The 12,927-nt window shown below is 43.6% G+C and overlaps 1 protein-coding gene across 4 annotated transcripts in view; it reads left to right on the top strand.

Moving 5' to 3' along the window:
* HDX (highly divergent homeobox) overlaps positions 1 to 11,957 on the top strand; it is a 54,825-nt gene extending 42,868 nt beyond the window's left edge. For 3 of the 4 annotated variants that reach the window (XM_027690533.1, XM_027690534.1, XM_027690532.1), the window contains 4 exons: positions 515 to 594; positions 3,344 to 3,427; positions 5,470 to 5,592; positions 5,815 to 11,957. In XM_027690533.1, the coding sequence (XP_027546334.1) occupies positions 515 to 594; positions 3,344 to 3,427; positions 5,470 to 5,592; positions 5,815 to 5,940 (413 nt within the window). In that variant the 3' untranslated portion in view covers positions 5,941 to 11,957. The remainder of the gene's footprint in view (positions 1 to 514; positions 595 to 3,343; positions 3,428 to 5,469; positions 5,593 to 5,814) is intronic. The other variant, XR_003535411.1, reaches the window with a different exon arrangement.
* The last annotated feature ends 970 nt before the right edge of the window (positions 11,958 to 12,927 follow it).

The following is a 12,927-nucleotide window of genomic DNA, read 5'->3' as shown; positions in this document are numbered from 1 at the left end:
CTTAGGTTCAGTGGGGATAAACATTTGCCATATGAGAAGGAAATTATCTGCTTGCTCAGTTTTTGGTTCAAAACTAATCAATGTCTGCAGGGAGGAGGTGGGTTCAAAAATATACCTATAATTTCAGGTGATATTCTGATATGTGTCCTGTAATTTCAGGGAATGCAGAACTTTTCATGCAGTAATTTATTTGACTTTCTAAAAAAAAAAAAGTTCTGTACACCTTTGATGTGAAACTCTTTGAATATTCCAACTTGAATCAAAAAACAGGAAGATTGTGAGAGAATAACTGATAGTTTTCCTATTGTTTCAGGTAGCAATTGGCAGTTGGCTTGAAATCCTTGTGACTGGATGTCTTCTTTAATCAGACATATGTTATTTTTTATGAATAGACGTTGTTACTATGACTTTGCTTTTGGATTTAGCAGCTGTGACATATTTATGGTAAAGAGTATTAATGTTCCTGCAGCATAAAAGTGGAATGAAACCTGACAAATCTAATTTATTTCTGCAGAAGAGACAAATGAAGCTCTTCAAAATGAAGAAATTGGTCACAAAGATGATGACCAGAATCCAGTTCCCGCTGACAATGTGGTAGGTACCTTCCTTTGCCTCCTGAATTCCTCATGCTGGGGTTGTCCAAGATCAGTGTTTCTCATTAGTGAAAACTTGAGGGTGCTAAGAGCCCTTCCTAGTTGGGAGCACTGAAACTGTACTAGAAATACTAAAACATAGTAGAAAAAAAACACTAAAACATTCAGTGGAAATGGAATTATGTGTTTTTTCTGTATTCTGCCAATCTGCTGTTCTTCCTCTGGAGGGCCAAGCCCAACTCTTGGGTAGAGCTTTGAAAGTACCAAGTGTAGCAAAACAGAAAGAAGGAGGAAAAAACCAGATTTAAACCTGGTTTTCTGTAGCTTTCAGCAGGTATCTCTAGTGGTTCCTCTCCCTGGCTGACCTTGGATAGGTGAGTCAGGTAGGGTGGGAATGTGCTGGATGATCCTTGAGGATCCCTTCCCACTCAGAGTGGTCTGGGATTCTGGGATCCTTCACTCCCATACCCTGGCCAGGGCATTGTTCAGGTGTTTCTTGTTTTCCCCCTTGCTGGTTTAACTGAGAGCAGTGAGACAAGGCAGGACAGGCAGAGGGAGGAGTCCTGGCAAATAATGCCATAAATCCCTGTGTTCAGCCTGCCCTCTCTCAGATGAGAAGAAAGGAGAGGAGAGAAGACCCCAAGTGAGTGACTTCTACCTGGAGGTACCTGCAGAATGATCAGGGCATGGCCCAGCTCCCACTGCACTCCTGGGCAGGGCTGAACCCACAGCTCAGAACAGGGAACAACATTTGTGTTCCATTGACCACCCAGCACCTGAGGGGGGAAGCAATAGGAGAGGCTCTTCCCCCTGGGAGGAGGAGACTTTTCCTTTCCCTTGTTAATTATGATCATCCTTTGGATACACTGAAACCCCACAGGCTGCCTGAAGAGATCCAACTGCCTTTTCCCTCCGTTATCCCGGGTGTCCTGCTGTGACCTCAGCTAATCCCTCGGAGGTCTGGCTGATGTGTCTCCCACGGAGATACAGGATCTGAAGTGACAGGCAAAGGGTTTGCAGAGATGATGTCCCAGAGACTCAGCTCTCCAGTTCCCTGAACCCCAGCACTGTGCAATTTGATGTAATAACGGGAACAAATCCAAGGAATAGTTTCTTCACACTTTGTTCTGAAAACACTGTCACAAAACTTTTTAAAAATGCAGTTAAAATTGGACTAAAATACATTGGATTTGCATAAGAGATGCAATTTTCCTATTTGAAATTCTAATCTGTTCTTTCCCCTACTATCTTAAAGTGTATGTCTAAGAAAGATAGTGTGAATGTTTGGCACTTATTTAGAGACTGTTTCCTCAAGCTGAGCCTAAAAACAAAAATATTTGAATCACAGTGTTGTCGAGGGTAGGATGGAGCAGCAGATCTCGGGGACATGGAGCCTTTGAAGTGTTGTCACTTCAGCTGGGCTGTCAGACACAGGAAATGTGGTTTATCCTCCCTGCTTTCAGCACACACTTGGGACCTTGGTGGGTCCTGACAGGGAGAGCCTGGTAACCCCCCTGGAAGGGTTTCTCCTTGGGATCAGAAGGACATTCCTGCTGCCTGGAGTGGAGGCAGCGAGAAGGGACATGGATGTGCTGTAGGGAAGGAGCCTCCTCTGGAATAACACCTCAGGAACCAACCATGAGCCTGGACTGGGCCCTTCCCTTCATAGGATTAAACACTATCCTAAAACCATAGTAAAATTACTTTATCATAGGCAGTCTCATTGATGTTCACAACTATCAAACCAATTAAAAATAGTTAAAAAGCAATCCCCTCTTCATATACTACCCCTGCTTCCCTCTCAAATATAGTGAAATCTGGGCAATCATCCTTCACAGCTCTGTTGAAAAATGCCATTCTTGTCACTAATTCACATTCACTTTATCTGTTTGATATATACCTTAGATAGGAATAAAAATTAAAATCTCATAGAGGCACTAAAAATGTGTGCATTTTGTGTTTTCTCCTGTTGAAATAACCTTTTAACTGAATTTTCTTACATAAAAAGAAAAAACATTCTTTTCTGTTGGGAGAAAACAGAGCATGCAATTGGTAAATAATGTAAAAGTGATTTTTTAAAAAAATTTGGGATAGGATTGGGATGTATTTCTAAGTTTTAATCAGCATTAAGCTTGGTCTTAACATTGTGCTTTAGGTGTCTTTAGAAACCCAATATAAAAACCTCCCTAAATTTTTGTGAATTAGGTGAAAATGTCCATGTTTATGGATTTGGAACTGTCCTTTGGATCAGCATCCTCTGCTGTTTAGGGCACTTCACTTGCCCTGTGGCCAGAGAAGGCCAAAGGGAAACTCCTTCATTTTTCAGGCACAAAATAGATCAGTACTTGCCCTAATGTCTGCTTTGCTCCAGAGGGATAAACTCACAGAACCTCCTTCAGTGCAGGAGGTTCTGACCAGAGCAGGGCTGTGAGGGGATATAATGTTCAATTTGATGCCTAAATCCTGGAGCCAGGGAGCTCCTCCCCTGTACACAGCCCAGTCACCGTGGCAGCAGCTCCCTGTGGATTCCTGGATTCTGGCTGAGGTGCAGTGTTGCCACCTAATGGGGCTGCACGGCTCGAGATTCCTCGGAGCCAGCACAGCCCTGCATCCTTTCTGCCACTTGGAGACGTGGATTGTTGTCTCCTGTCACCTTCACCCCTCCCTGGCACTCTGGGATGAGGATCCTGGTTTGTTTGTCTTCTCCGGGCGTTGGAATGTTCCAAATGAACCGTTTGCTTCTGTTCCAGAAAATAGAAATTATAGACGATGAGGAGAGTGATATGATCAGTAATTCTGAAGTGGATCAGATGAGTTCTCTCTTGGATTATAAGGTGAGTAACTGGGCTGTGTCAGGCACAGCAGGACAATCCCCAGGGAGTTCAGGGGAGGAATTCAGCAAAGGCAGCCCCTCTGCTCTTATCCCTGTGTGCACATCCTGCCCTCAGTCCCCTCTCATCCCACTTCCAGCCACATTGTCCATATTTCAACCCCCAGGGAAGCAGGAAAACCCCACTTCCACAGAGCAGTTGCATTACTGAGGGTGCAGCTCCTGCCACGTGTCCCAAACCAGTTTATGGAGCCTGTAAACCACAACTTCCTTTTTGTGGGACACTTGTTCCTTGGAATGCTGCAGCACACTTCTCCTGCTGCCAGCTCTGGCAGGGACATAACAGCTGGGATCCTTAATAAAATGGGGGGTCTGAGGAGAAGTCATTTCCCAGGACATGCCTGAAGTGGTGACTGTGGGAGGGAGGAGAAGCAGTGGGATCCTGACAGCTGCCTAAGGGTGAAGGGGGGGTGTTACTGCTCCCCTGAGCTGCCATAATTCCATGTTTTATTGAGCATGGCTTTCCCTGTGTAGCTGATTTTTTCACTTGGAAACCAGGTCTGTTCTCCTGCCAACAATCAATTACCAAAATAATAAACAGATCATCCCTTCAGAACAAAAATTGCTCCTTCCAGCAGCGTTTTCCTGGGAAGGGCAGTGGGGAATGAATGTGGAGAGGGAATGACCTTTTCTTAATGTCACCTGTCACTGCAGTGACAGGCTTGTTGTGACAGTGCCCTGCAGACCTGGGTTTGTCATTTGACATCACTGATTAATCCAGGAGTTTTCTACCTCAATCTGAATTCTTCCTTGTCTGGGTAAAATCCAGTGCTGAACTGCTGAGTTCCCATCTGAAAGCAACTCAGCTCATTTTTTTTTGAAAGCCTCAAAATCACAGCCTAAATATTCCCCTCTCATTCCCAGAGCTGTTATCAGCTGAAGCAATGTGGGGAGCAAAGTTCTCACTGAAAAAATGGGAATTTTCTGGGGTAAAAAACCCAACAAGACCAAAAAACCTGTAGTGCATCACATAATCTCACCTTTTCCTATCAACTAAAGCTGAATTACAGCCAACAAGTGTAAGCAGAAATAGCATATTTTTTCTCCTGGAGGATGCACAGTTGGTGCTGTTATACAGGGCCCCTTTACAAAAATGAGCAATGACTCTGATCTTGTAACCTGAATAAACAGTTTGATTTTCATGATCTTTGCAAAGGTAAATAACCACAGAAAATGAATTTTAGCTCTACACTGATCACCAGATTCAGCATTTGGATCTTGCCCCCCAATCAGCTGGTAAGTTTGAAGGAGAGGAGATATTTGGAATAGCAGAAGTACTTACCAAATCTGAATTTTTAACTAAGGGATTTGTGAGTATAGGTTGGAAAAAATGTCTTTTTAGCCACAACATGCACATTATTGACAGTTCCCCATTTTTGTGCATCCAGTTTCAATGCCCAGAAATAACTATATGAAGGTTGGAATGAGATGATTTATAAGCTCCTTTCCAACCCAAACCATTCTGTGAAATCCCTGTTTATTGTGTGACCCGAGGGACCCTGAGGAGGTTGGTGAGCTGACACTTGAGGGTCCATGTCAGACCCAACTGCACTGAAGATGCTGCATTTTAATTTGTGGGAGCTTTGAGGAATTTTCATGTTATTTTCCCTGGGTTTTGTGTCAAGCCATCTGCTGCAATCATGGAATTTATTTGTCTCTTCTCACAGTCCCTTTGCCTTTTCAAGATCACTGCTAGGAAGAGACCTGGGCTTTGGTTTTCATTTTCACTAAAAACATTTCTTTTTAACCCAAGTGTGTTTAGGTGTCATTAAAAAGCTGCAGTGGGAGTTATTCCAAAGCTTTGTCCTGCCCAGGGCTGGAGTCCCATCCCTGGAGGGATTTTCCAGCCCTGTAGATGTGGCACTTGGGGACAGGGGTGGCCTTGGCAGTGCTGGGAGAACAGTTGCACTCAAAGGTCTCAGGGGGCTTTTCCAACCCAAACAATCCCATGAGCATTCCCAGAACTTCCTGTGATTTCCCCCCCAGAATGAAGAGGTCAGATTCATTGAGAGCCAGCTGGAGAACCACAAGCAGAAGTATTTTGAACTGCAGACGTTCACTCGGAGTTTGATACTGGCAATTAAATCAGATGATAAAGAACAGCAGCAGGTGAGCCCTGGAGTGGGTTTAATATCAGCTGTTTGTCATTAATATCAGAACATGTTTGTCATCAATATCAGAAGGTGTTTGTCATTCTGTGTCCTTTCAGTCTCTTGGGTTTATTCCACAGCTCAAATTTTGACTGAAAAACCCAATGAAGTTTTTCGCTTTGTTTAAAAGACATTAAAAAAAGGCACCTAATACTGTGTTGTCATGGTCTTTCCCTTCCAGGCACTGCTTTCAGACTTACCTCCTGAACTAGAAGAAATGGATTTCAACCACACCTCCCCAGAGCCTGATGATACCTCATTCAGCTTGTCCTCTTTGTCAGAGAAAAATGCCTCAGACAGTTTGTGATTTATTTTTTTTAACTGACAAACCAGAACCCCCCCTGGGACATGCAGGTTTCAGGAGAAGGGCATTTTGCTCTCCAGTGTTTCCTCAGCCCAAAAAAAGCAAGTCCAAGGTGAAGGAGCCTGTCCTGAAGGATGGCTGGGGCACAGCCCAGCTGCAGTTTGCACTGGCAAGGAATTTGCAATGGTGGTTTGGCTAAAGGAAAGAACTGGGTGAGAGAAGGTTTCACTTGTAGCAGTTTGGCCTTGGTTGGGAGAACTCCTGACTCTCCAGAGTAACTCTGGCTCTGTAGCAAAGTCTTTCTGAGCAGGGATTTCTGAGTAGAAAGCAAATCCTTCAGCCTCACGTGCTCACCAGGCCTGTTTATTATATTTTTCCCCATTTTTACTCAGGTAGGTGGACTAAAAATAGGGGATCCAAATAAAATAACGGGCTTTCTCTGAGTTGTGCTTGAACCCTTTGGAAAACCTGAAATTAAACTAAAGTGTTTTTCGTTCTCTGACTTGAGATTGTTGAATCTTCCATTTTCTGACCAAAATAGCTGAAAAAAACTTGAAAGGCTAACTCAGAAAATTGAATTATCACCAGTAAATTATTAATGTGAAGAAGCAGTGCTAAGTGTTGGAAGAAATGAGATGGAAATGGGAGCCCTGATACCTGCAGGGCATGACTTCCTGATACAGTAGCAATGGGATTGGATGTTTACATTCTTTAGGGTTTTATGATTGTAGTCACAGTTTTGATTTGTCAAAGCCTGAATGCTGAAGTTCTGCTTATTGTTTTAAGTATGGGTTGTGTATTTTTCCACAAACTTTGCTCCATTTTACCAAGCCAGTCAGAATTCCAGAGCTGTCATTGCATCCTGAAAGGTTTTCCAGTGTTTGGAACTCCAGGATGATCCTGGGTGATGCTGTAGCTGCCTGCCCATGGCACTGATGCTCTCATTGGAATCTGAATCCCTCAGCAAGATTTTTTCACACAGTCAGGTGAAAAAACTGATCTTTCCATTTTATGCCAAATAATAATTGACTCTGGGGAATCCTGATTCATCCAGGACAGCAAGTAATCCCCTTAATTTCAGTGGGAGGTCCAAGGTGTAGCTTAGAGAATCCAGAGTGTTGGGTAAATAACTCCTTTCCCCCCCCCCAATACTGGTGTTAACTCAGATTTTAGGGTTTTCTTAGTCTGATCTGTTCTTCCCTAATCACTTTTACAACTCTTTTTGTTTAGTGCCAGTAGTGAGCTCTGTTCTTTCAGGTTTTTTCTGTCTCTCTTGTCCTTGGGCATGAGGAGCTTTTAGCAATACTGTTAAATACCAGCTGCATAAAGGGTAGGGACAGTTTTAAAAGGTGTTTTAAAAACCAAGTTTCACAGTTCTGACCAGTGTATGATTCTGTTAGTTCCCAACAGACCTCTGACCACATACTCTGCAGAGCAACCCCACAATTCCAAGCTGCTGGGCCTGGATGTGAGTGGAGGCATTAAAACTGGGAATGGGATCCCAGGAGAGAGGGAAGGCCCCGTGTGAGCAGGAGGTGAGGGGTGGAATGTCCCATCCTGGCTGGCAGACACGTCCCTGTGGCCTCACCCCCAGGAGCAGCAGAGTTTGCCACACTGTGCAAGTGCCCCCAGTCTAAAATGAAGGTTTGTGAGCAGAGATCACAGTGCTGTCCTTCCCATGGAAGACACAGCTCAGCTGGAATTCTGCTGGCTCTGAAAAACTCATTTATAAAGGGTTTTCTATCCCAGGCTGACAATGGTTTCTATTGCTGTCCTCTCCAGACAGGAAATCAGGGCCCCTGACAACGAAGCCTCTTGTTTTCTGTATTCTAGTACTGTCATTTGCCACTGTTTGGACCCTGTTTTCCTGCTGCTTCCACTGAAACTCCCATGACAAAAGGCAGGATACCCTTAATGGGAGTTCTCGATTTCATGGTCAATTAAGTCATCCACCTTTCTGCAAGAAAAGCTCCCACTGATGATTCCTATTTTGCTGTCTTGTTTCTATTCCATCTCCAAACAAATGGAAGGAATGAATTTTGAATGAACTGCTGCAATTATGTCAGCTCCTTTGCTCTAGGAAGCTGGAATCCTCTTGGATGTTCAGCTGAAAGGAGCTGCAGTCAACACCCACCCATCCCTGGGGGAATGTTGTTCTTTGGTCCTTTCTCCTGTAAGGAGACACCAAAAACTCAGGGAGGCAGTGGTGCTTCCACAGCTGAGACACCTGACAACTTCACAGGATATTCAGGAAGGAAGAGTGTGAATTATATCCCTGATAACAGAATGCTGTGGAGGAAGATACTGTACAGCTCTTTGGCTGTTTTTTTTTCACTATTAGTGCATATTTCCAAATTTTTAATGACATTTAAATTGCCATTAGTGGTATTTTAAGTGTGGATGGAAAGCAGTGGGGTGGCTCTGTGGGCCCCTGGTCTGGCAGGATTTGGGGTCTGTAGGATGATAATGAGAGCCCACATTAAGGGCTAATTTATCATTCCATAGGCTTTCCATAACAAATAAAGCTTTTTAGGGTGACAGAAATGAGCCTCATTTCCACTTCAATGATTTGACTAATTTGAGCAACCTCTCCAGCAGAAGGGCCACATGTGGATGTTTTACCACCCTGTGAAATCTCTCATTTCTTTGTCCATGAACAGTGACTTCCCTGGTGTGTTTATCCCTGCTGCATCCATGGGAACGTCAGTGCTGACGTGTGTCTGTCTGGAGCAGCCCAGGTGGGCAGAGGCAGCTCGGAACAGACGCTGAGCAGAGACAGGCCGGGCTCTCCTCGGGGAGCAGAGGCTTTGATGTGACAAGTTCGCTCGTGGTTCAAAACCTGTTTCCTGCAGCTCTGCCTCCTTCCCTTTCCCTGCTGCTGTCACAGCTAGAGTCTGACAGGAGTGAGTAATAGTAACTAACAGGGAAATTTGGGGCAGGTTTAAGGTACCCAAGCAGATGTACATACAAGTGTCAGTTCTCTGCAGTGCTCGGTCCTAAAGCTTTTATCTTTCCCAGGATTTCTTTTCACTAAGGCAATAAAAAGTCCGAGATAAGAAGCAGATCCTTGGCTTTGCATCCCTTTGAGTGAGGGAAGGAATGTACTGGTTCTGTCTTCAGCTTAAACTGGGAAGAGCTTTACCAAGTCCATTCTCCAGACAGAGACCGCTGTGTCTGCTGTGCTCATGCAGGTGAATAGAACAAATCCACACCACCATGGGCATCCCGACTAAGGAAATGGGAATTACTGCTGCAAATGGATCCACTCTCCCACTTGGGATCTCTTGCACTACTGTATTCTTGACATTGAGAACAAACTCCTGCACAGCACTGACCTTCCCTCAGTGCTCCGGGCAGAGCCCACTGTCGATCTCGGGGTCCTGGGAGTGTAAGGAAGGATAACAATGTGGAAGGAAGGACAATAATATGGAAGGAAGGACAACAATATGGAAGGAAGGACAGTAATATGCATTAAGGGAATAGCACAGCATACCTGAAACAGGAAGAACCCATACCTTGTTGCAACCCAAAGCTTGCTGTCCTCCCTCCAGCCCCTGCCCCGCTCCCCCAGGCCAGCAGGGCCCCCCAGGCTGCTCTGAATGACTGACACCACTGGCAGGGCCAAATCCTGCCTTTTCTGCCCCAAATCATCACAAGTGAGTGAGTTGTTTGGTTGTGAGGTCCCTGAGCAAAGTTAGGGGCTGGTCAGTGAGAAAACTCCATCTGGTTCCCACAGAAGACAAGCTGGTTTGTGGTAGATGATTTCCCTACTCCAGTAAATTTTAGCCCATTGGCCAAATGGGAAATCTGAAAAGTTATGAGCAAAAAAAAAAAGGATAAGCAATGCTACAAAGTTAGTGTTTTCCATGGCACAGTAGGGTTTTAGTCTGAATATTCATTTCTCTGAAAAGCAGCAGCTGCTTTGGTCAGAAGACAGATGGGGCAGAACCTTGGGCTTGTGGTGGTGGTTCTTTTTCAACAAATGAGCAAATCCTCTTGGATAAAAGAGGTGCCTAAGAATGTTCCTGTAAGGAAAACAGGGCAGTGCTTTGGTTCTGGGAACATTTTCCTGTGTTACTGAAGGAAGTCAGTAATTCTTTTCCAGCTCTGTATTACATTTTACACACACTACCTCTGACACCACCCTTGAACCCACACAGAAAATGTGAACTTAAGCTTTTTTTTTAACCTTTTCTAGGCAATAAATTATTTCCAACATGCATCCTTCAGTTCTCTGCTTGGTTTTAGTTGAGTGTGAGACATTCACTTGGTTTATTTTAATGCTGTTTTTCTGTATTTGTCTTGAACACAATCTATGGACGAGAAAATACTGAAGGTGGAATATTAGGGAGAAAAGATCAGCAGATGTTAAGCAAGTGTTCAGCAAAAATGAATCAGTAGCAGGCTAAATGTAGATTTAGACCATGTTTGTAGTTAAGTTTCATCTTAAAAGAGTCCTTTTGATCTTCCCCCTCACATTTATCTCCCAGAAATAGAGGGGGAAGGTTGGCAGGATGGATGAGGGATGGGAGGGGATGAGGCACGAAGAGGCAGAAATGAAGGGCCTGGGGTTTAGGCAAGAAAATTGAAGTAAACTAGAAAATTTAAACTAAAGCTTCTGCTTTAGCTGCAATTTCTGTGAATTACAGCTCAAAAAGTCATGGGCAAATCCACTGAGTTGTGTTGGGGGAAAATTGTCTTCTCCAATGAGAGTTTAATAATTTCTGTGGTTATTTCTGGAATTACTGAGTGTATGTGGATACACTGATGCAGATTTATAATGTGCACGGATATACTGAACTTGATCATATTAACATCTACAAAGGTATTTTAACTTGAAATATTAATGTGATTCTTCTAAAATATATTTGATTTGCTCTTATTTTTATGTCTTACTATATATGGATTACATAGTTCTGAAAAATTAGTCAATACATCCATGAAAATATGGTTTATTGTTCATCTCCTTTAAAATCAGTAACTTTAGGCTTGGAAATTTATGAAAATGCCCATAATTATGACATTTATAAGTGAACTTGGCAAATAAACAAACTGCTGTATTTATGGAGAGATAATGAATCTTCTGCCATGACAGTTCCTGCTTTATTTTCACTATAGGTATCAGTTTGATTTTTTAAAAAACCCAACTATTCTGGAAGTTTAAATATTATTGTAAAACTTGGATGTTTTCCTTAGCCTACAAAACAATTGATGATTTTAAAACTTCTGTCATTTCTTTCTGGGCCAATCCCTTAAGCTTTGTGTATTCCTGAGTTTCTCTGTGAAAATCTCTATTTATATTGCATTTTTATGATTTGTATCAGTATGTGTAGCAAAGAAACTACTACAAACCTTCAACTGAAGTACCTCCACTATGGTCCAGGACACCAGATCTGGGTGTTTGAGTGCTGGATGCCCAGAAAAAGGGTCCAGATATTTGTATTGCTTTGGGTTCTGTGTAAATAAGGGTATTTATAATCTTGGATTCCCAGAGTCATCACGAGAAATGCTTCTTTCCTGCTTTAGGAGCCTGCTCAGCTATTTTTATATAAAAATGTTGGTCTTCGCCTTAATTTTTTTTGGTGAAAAGTTGTGCCATAGATATTTTAACTTATCCACAGATACTTTACAGAGTTTGCTTTGACTTCTCTTTACTTAATTATTTTTTGCCTCCAATTATTTGAATTTGTTTCCTCCTCCAAATGCATCTCAAGGTTGGTTTGCTTTCTTAATTTTATTTTTGTTTTTTCAAGTTTTGGAGGATCCTTTCATCTGCATGCTTTGGTAGGTCGAGTTTTTCCTCTGTAGTTTATTGTTTATAGTTTAGACAAACCTTTTCTTGAACAAAAAGCCTGAAGTAATGCTTGTACAAATGTATTTAGGGTGGCCCAGATGGTCAGAGAAAAGGGCTATTTAGCGTTGGCAAATTTGTCTACCAGACTCAAGGATATTTTTCTACGTCTGTCAAGTTTGGGACTATGGAGAAATGAAATAAAGGTGAACTAACTCCTTTTCCTATACGAACTTCTCTGTTTCTGTTGTTTTTGTGGCCTTGGAAATGTTCAGTTCTGTTCAGAGCAGCACCAATGAAATCCCCATCGGGGCTCGGGGCCGTCACGTTCCACTTCCCCAATTCTTTAGTTTCCACCAGATAAGTTAATTAGTTATTTATGAAGAGGGTTTTCAGGATTATAAACAGAATTTTGTGCAGACTTTGGAGCCCTCTGTCCTGAGGACACTGAAATGTTCTCCCTTCCCACGACAGGAATTTGTGTCTGATGAAGCCAATGCACCCCCAGCACTGAGAGCTCAGGTGAACCATTAATGCTGAAGGGGTTTGAGCTGTTTTGGGTTTTTTGGTTTTCTGTTTTAGCTGTTTTAAAGCTAAATATGGGCTCTCTATGCTGCTGTAACCATGAGACCATTTCTTAATTACTACCTTGAAAATCTCCAGAGCTCAATCCTGCAGCCTCTGCCCTCAGCCATGATCCCTGTGCTTTGACATGGGGATGGAAACTGGGAAAAATTGTGAGTGCTGATGGCTCTTGGCTTTGAAGCACTTTGGTGCTGAAAATAAGAGCCCAGGTGTCCTGGAGAGCTCCCAGCGTGGCCCCACGGCCGAGGGATGGGATTTAAACTTCATTCGGGACCAGGAACAGTGAAAAAGAGCTGCAAGAGCCCCCACGTGAAAGGGTTTTGGCGCCCGGGTGATGCCCGCGCACAGGCACATCCCGGGATGGTGTCGGACAGGGATACACGAGCCATTCCCTGGTTTTCCAGGCTGCCTTTATTGGCAGAGGCTGGCAGAGGGCAGTGTGGCCGCATCCATCGGGATCCCACCGGCACAGGCTCCTTGGATCTGCCCTTACACTGCGGGTTTGCACCAACCTGAGGAGTAAAACTCCCAATGCTCTGGAATCACCCCCGGCTCGGAGCTCCGACCCCATCCCGCTCCTGGATTACGGCTGCAGAGGGAGAGCCTGGAAAAAC

The sequence above is a fragment of the Neopelma chrysocephalum genome, unplaced genomic scaffold (assembly GCF_003984885.1).
Source record: "Neopelma chrysocephalum unplaced genomic scaffold, ASM398488v2 Primary Assembly neopelma1_81, whole genome shotgun sequence".
Lineage (NCBI taxonomy): Eukaryota > Metazoa > Chordata > Aves > Passeriformes > Pipridae > Neopelma > Neopelma chrysocephalum.
Note: the sequence above shows the minus strand (reverse complement) of the source record. Positions and strands in the feature narration are given on the sequence as shown.